The sequence below is a fragment of the Mustela nivalis genome (assembly GCF_964662115.1).
Source record: "Mustela nivalis genome assembly, chromosome: 4".
Lineage (NCBI taxonomy): Eukaryota > Metazoa > Chordata > Mammalia > Carnivora > Mustelidae > Mustela > Mustela nivalis.
Window position 1 is genome coordinate 33016674 of NC_139023.1, and position 5779 is coordinate 33022452.

A 5779-nucleotide genomic window follows, 5' to 3' on the forward strand; every position below is an offset into this window, starting at 1 on the left:
TTTTTTAAACAGCTGTGTAAGCGGAGTCTCTAGAAAAGCATGTTAAGCTGCGACAAGAAATGCAATTTATAAGATGCTCTTTTTTTTTTAACCCCCTCAACCAGGTGTATTTTAAAGAAATCCTCTTATCCTTCACAGAAACCCCCTTGGCCCACTTACTCTATGTTACGGGGTGCCTGAGTCTTGCCAATGTCCCAGTCCTTTATAACATTTCATGCACTTCGGGGGGTAGGCTTGTTGTTAAATTGAGCGTGTAACGCTCTTACAAAACAGGTTTTCTATGACATCAAGGTTTCTTCTCCCTAACCAAAGGAAAAAAAAAAAAAAAAAAAGAGGACGAAGAAGGGGGAAAACACACACACTATCTCAATTTATGCCTAAGGTATATGATCAGTTAAAAAGGCTTAAAAGCTCGGGGAAATTGGATCAGGGAGAATCGTCACCCAACTTTCATTATTTCCAAGTAGTGTGATTGAATTAAAGGGCAGGGAGCTGGTTAGAAGGGAGGATCAGGGGCTCGGTGCGTAATGGTGTGGTATTAAATTCTAATTAGAGATGCAGGAATCAATGATAGGGAGGTTGGACAGCTCAGTTCCCCAGTGCCAGCCCAATAGACGGATGAGTTATTGTCATGTAAAAAGCGCCAGCAATAAGACCAACCGCTTTGCTATTGTCCAAGTGGAAAGAGCCAAGTTTATTATGAGGACTATATGCTCTAGAGACCTCAGACAAGGCATCTCATAGGAGGCTTTTTCATAAAACTAGGCTCTGCTGGTAGTAAGGAGGCCAGTTTGGAGGCAGGCGTTGAGCTGTGCACATCTCCCCACTCCAGCCACCTTCTCCATACCCATCTTTTATTTCATTTTTCCACTTGGCTGAGCCATCCAGAGCCTTTTCAATGTATAAAATGGAATATTCTTACCTCAATTCCTCTGCCTACGAGTCCTGTATGGCTGGGATGGACACCTCGAGCCTGGCTTCAGCCTATGCTGACTTCAGTTCCTGCAGCCAGGCCAGTGGCTTCCAGTATAACCCGATAAGGACCACTTTTGGGGCCACGTCCGGCTGCCCGTCCCTCACGCCGGGATCCTGCAGCCTCGGCACCCTCAGGGACCACCAGAGCAGTCCGTACGCCGCAGGTAAGGACCGCCAGCTTTCTCAGCGGAGGAAGCCGCCTTTCCGCTCGTATATAGGAAGCCTTGATTGCATTTGAAAATGGAAATGTGTTTAGTATTTACCAAACGAAATTTGCTTACACAAATGAAAGAATTTATCACGTTAGAAGCGATTGCAGGGAGGGGTAATTCACTTACAGGGTTACACTATCCTAGTCACACCCGAACCGCCAACAAAATTATCTTAAGCTGCCAAAATGATAGGCATAATTTATTTACTTTGCGATGAGACGTAAAGCTTAGAAAATAATTAAATAACAAAGAGTAAAGCTCATTACTGGCAGTGTCTTTCTCTTTTTTTAAGAACCGACAGCGGCTCACACCTTTTGGGCTGGTCATTTTTATGATTATTTCTTTAATTTATTATTATTATTTTTTTTGCAGCACTCTCCCCCAACTTTTGGGCAGGGTCAACTTCTGAGAACTGAAAAGTTCCAGCCGTGGGAGTGTTGGGTAACTTCTTCCCGGGTTCCCTGATGCTCCGACTGATGTTTTTGGACTTTTTTTCCTCTTTCGCTTTTCCTCACCAAAGCATTCTCCCGCGTCCCGGCCCTCGGCCGTCCCGGGTGAGCTCTTCCAACCCACCCAAAGGCGTTTGTGCCAAGAGGGACCCCGCCAAAGCCCGCAGTTCGCCGGTTTCGGTATCCAACTAATTCGCTCGGTTTTTCTCCGCAGCGACTGTCAGCCAGTCCCCCGCGCCGGCGTCGGTGGCCGCTCTAGTGCTACCTGACCTCGGAGTTCCCACAGTCCGGCTCCGCGGCGCTCTCGCGCTCCAGACAGTTTTGCTCACACTCTGTTCCCTCTGTCTCCCTCCAGTTCCTTACAAACTCTTCACCGACCACGGCGGCCTCAACGAGAAGCGCAAGCAGCGGCGCATCCGCACCACTTTCACTAGTGCGCAGCTCAAGGAGCTGGAGAGGGTCTTCGCAGAGACGCACTACCCCGACATCTACACCCGGGAGGAGCTGGCCCTGAAGATCGACCTCACCGAAGCGCGGGTCCAGGTACGCGCGCCCACAAACCGACCCTGCTTCGCCGCCCCGGGCCCGGTACGGTACGGTGGCGGGGACCGGGCGGTGCTCCTGAAGGTTCGGAATACCCGGGCTTTTCAAAGACAAGGGCCGGGGACCCAGGGCTGAACGGAGGCCAAGTTCGGAGGGACTGTGTGTGCGAGGAAGGGTTAGGGTGCGCGTGCTCGTTTATCTGTGTACAGCTGCAAAGCTTTCCCCACCCCGTGTAGTCCAGCAGAGACTTTCGGAGTCTTGGGACGTGAACGAGCAAGGCTTTTGCAGGACAGAAGGTGCCTTGTGGGAGGAGTGCAGACTTCGCCCCCGTATTAGACTTGGGGTTTTTCGTTTTTGTTTTTCTGCCTCCTTACTCAAGCTCTTTTAACTTGAAACCATGGAGTAGAGGTGCATTTTCCCGGTAACTATGGCTTGGATCACATTGGCAAAGGGGCTGTGACTCCATGAAGGTCACGAACGGGCGGCTAACTCTAATCTTTTAGGGAAACAGGTGCACTCACGAGCTGGCCAAGGCGCCTCTCCAGGTGAGCCCCATTGTACAGTATACCAGGCCCAAAGGCCAGGATGGGCGGCGAGCATCAAACCAGGCACCCCCCTCCTCCTACTACCAATTAGCATTTAACCTTAGACCTGCGGCGTGGGGGGTATGGCGACTGTGGGGTGGTTCAAGGCCCGCCGGAATAAAGGCTTCCGTTTTAGGGCCTTTCTGGGACCTGGGGCCTTTTAGCCTGTCCTGCAAGCAATCATTTCCCTGGAATGCTCAGGTGACCCTAAGAAAGTTTCTCCGAAGACGCAAGGACAAGGGAGGGGGCAGACTTGGTGGCGGGGTGTACCGTGGCGCTTGGACTTTCAAACCAGCCGAAATGGAACGTGGGCCGTCCTAACCCGCGCTTTGCTTCCCCCTTTCCTTCTTCCTTTCCCTGCTTCACCGCCTCTCCTCTCCTCTCCGGCCAGGTGTGGTTCCAGAACCGCCGCGCCAAGTTCCGCAAGCAGGAGCGCGCGGCAGCGGCCGCCGCGGCCGCGGCCAAGAACGGCTCTTCGGGGAAGAAGTCCGACGCGTCCCGGGACGACGAGAGCAAAGAGGCCAAGAGCACCGACCCGGACAGCACGGGGGGCCCCGGCCCCAACCCCAACCCCACTCCCAGCTGCGGCGCGAGCGGCGGCGGCGGCGGCGGGCCCAGCCCGGCAGGAGCCCCGGGGGCGGCGGGGCCCGGGGGCCCGGGAGGCGAACCCGGCAAGGGCGGCGCGGCGGCGGCGGCAGCGGCAGCGGCGGCGGCTGCAGCGGCGGCGGCGGCGGCGGCGGCCGGGGGCCTGGCGGCGGCCGGGGGCCCTGGACAAGGCTGGGCTCCCGGCCCGGGCCCCATCACCTCCATCCCGGATTCGCTCGGGGGCCCCTTCGCCAGCGTCCTATCTTCCCTCCAAAGACCCAACGGCGCCAAAGCCGCCTTAGTGAAGAGCAGTATGTTCTGATCTGGGACGCGCGGCGGCGGCGGCGGCGGGCGAGCCGGGCCGGGCCGGGCCGGGCCGGGCCGGGCCGGGCGGGCGAGCGGGTGGGCTCCAGGCTGCGGTCGTCGCTGCTTTCCACCGAGGGCCTGACGTCATCGCGATAAGAATAAAGAGAACACGGCGTCGCCCCCATTTCAACCCCACTCCTACCCCCATCCTGAACACCCCCCCCAACCCCCAACAAATCAAAACTCAAAACTTCCCTAGCTTCGCACCTGCCTCAGGGGCCTCGCAGACCGGCCAGGGCTCCGCCTGCTGACCGCGAGGTGCGAGCAGCGCGGCCGGGCTCGGGGGCACTCTCAGGGGGGCTGTGTCTGCGTGTCGGTGTCTGTCTGTCTCGGGGAATGTGTGTCTGAGGCCCGAGCAGGTGACAGGGAGAGATGAATGGGGAGGGGGGGAGCACAACCGACTCAGTGACTTGCTTAGAAAAAGAGAAAAAAAAAAAATCCCCCAAATTGGAAAAAAGAAAAAAATCAGGAAGGCAGCAATCACTTCAAAAACAAACCAACAATCCACCCGGAAAGGTGTTAAAATCCGAGGGGAAACAAGGAAGGTGGGGAGAAGGGAGGCTGAAGCTAGCCGGGTCTGTCTTGTGGACCCCTCCTGACAGCCCGCCGCCTTGGGGCTCCTCCTCAAGGGAGAGCGCGGACGGGTTGCCTCCAGCCCTCCTTCCCCTCGTGTCCTTGGGTTCGCGCTGCCGCGGGCGACGACTCGAGCGGACGGTCCCCGCGGCCAAGGTGACTTCCTCGCTCCCGCCTGCCTGTCCCACTTCGCCAGACACCATCCCGCCATTAGCGCATCCCAACCCCACACAGTGGCAACTCCCAACCCCGACTCTTTGCAGCCACTCGGCCCTGGAAAGATGCCCTATACATGAGATGCCTTTTCATCCACAAACTCTGCAAACGGTCTCATATTTCGCAGCTCTTCCCTTTTTTTCTCTCCCGTCACCCCCACCGGCATTTTCTTCTTCCACCAGCTTTTACCGAACTTTTTGGCACTGCTTTGGATTCGAGTCAATTGCAGTCCGCGCAACTGGCTGCGGAGAAATCAACCGAGCAGAGAAAGGCGTCCGCACAAGGTTGCAGAAGCGACTCGGTTTGCATTTCTGTTTGATCCGAAATGGACTCACATCCTGTATGGTGGATGGACTGTATATTGATGATTCCATTCTTCAAGCAGATTAGACATCTCTGTTGGGATTTTGTTTTTTTTTTGTTTTTTGTTTTTTATTTTAAAAGGCACAAACTATAGATATTAGTTGAATGTTGAGGCTTTAACTTTTTCGGTGTCTTTCTACAACTGTGTTCTGTGACTGAATTGTATCGTGTTAATATCAGTACAGACCGTCTCCTCTACGTGACCGTATAATGTTTTTCTCTTCTTGTAGTCTCTATGGCGTGTCTTTATGGAGTAATAAGGTTCTCACGGGTTCACTTCCTTTGTGTTTAGAGAGACCACGGTTCAGACAATGGTATATATTTTTGTTATCAGGTGCATGTCTGTCTGATTTCTTTTTTCTTCTTGTTGGGACTCTGTTTGTGAACATAAGCGTTATAAGTTATGTTTCAGATTTTCAAATTTATTTATATGTGTTATAATGAATGCTTCTATTTAAAAGGGAAATATTTCTACATGTGCATATAGTTTTCCAAGAGTGTACCATTAACTTGATTGTTGATAATAAAAACAAAAAGCAAGTCTAGCAATTGAACTCTTCTGAGTTTTCCTTGATTCGTTTTTGTTTTGTTTTCTTAATTTAATTTTAGAAACGGTAAAAGTGGACAGAAGAAGAGGAAATTGTACAAAATATCCAGAAGCCTCCGAGGCTCTGGCAACCCAAGCCTGCTGGAAGTCTAAATTCACTCAGCAAAATTCAGCCAATATAAAATTTAGTGCTTGGGATAGCAGGCAAGAGACTCAGGCCCGTGTTTATTTGTCTCTCAGTCACGGAGCATGAAAGGATACCAGTGTGTTGATAAAAATGTTCACATGGGTCCTTAGGCTGAGGCCAGAGGGCTCAGTAGCAGTGAAGGCAGGTTTCAGATACCTGGCTTCAAGAAGGACTCAGAA

General features: G+C 53.0%; 1 protein-coding gene across 1 annotated transcript; it reads left to right on the top strand.

Annotated features, from left to right (window-relative positions):
- Nucleotides 1–668: 668 nt before the first annotated feature.
- On the top strand, nucleotides 669–5398 carry PHOX2B (paired like homeobox 2B). Its single transcript, XM_082729211.1, has 3 exons — nucleotides 669–1139; nucleotides 1992–2179; nucleotides 3155–5398. Exons 1-3 carry the CDS (start codon nucleotides 899–901, stop codon nucleotides 3668–3670), a joined length of 945 nt encoding a protein of 314 aa, XP_082585337.1. The 5' UTR covers nucleotides 669–898; the 3' UTR covers nucleotides 3671–5398.
- The last annotated feature ends 381 nt before the right edge of the window (nucleotides 5399–5779 follow it).

Bases quoted from the DNA above. Each gene is read 5' to 3' on its own strand.
- PHOX2B (XM_082729211.1), top strand. From the start codon at position 899: ATGTATAAAATGGAATATTCTTACCTCAATTCCTCTGCCTACGAGTCC. The intron at 1,140-1,991 runs GTAAGGACCGCC...GTCTCCCTCCAG, and splicing joins GAGCAGTCCGTACGCCGCAG to TTCCTTACAAACTCTTCACC. The intron at 2,180-3,154 runs GTACGCGCGCCC...CTCTCCGGCCAG, and splicing joins TCACCGAAGCGCGGGTCCAG to GTGTGGTTCCAGAACCGCCG.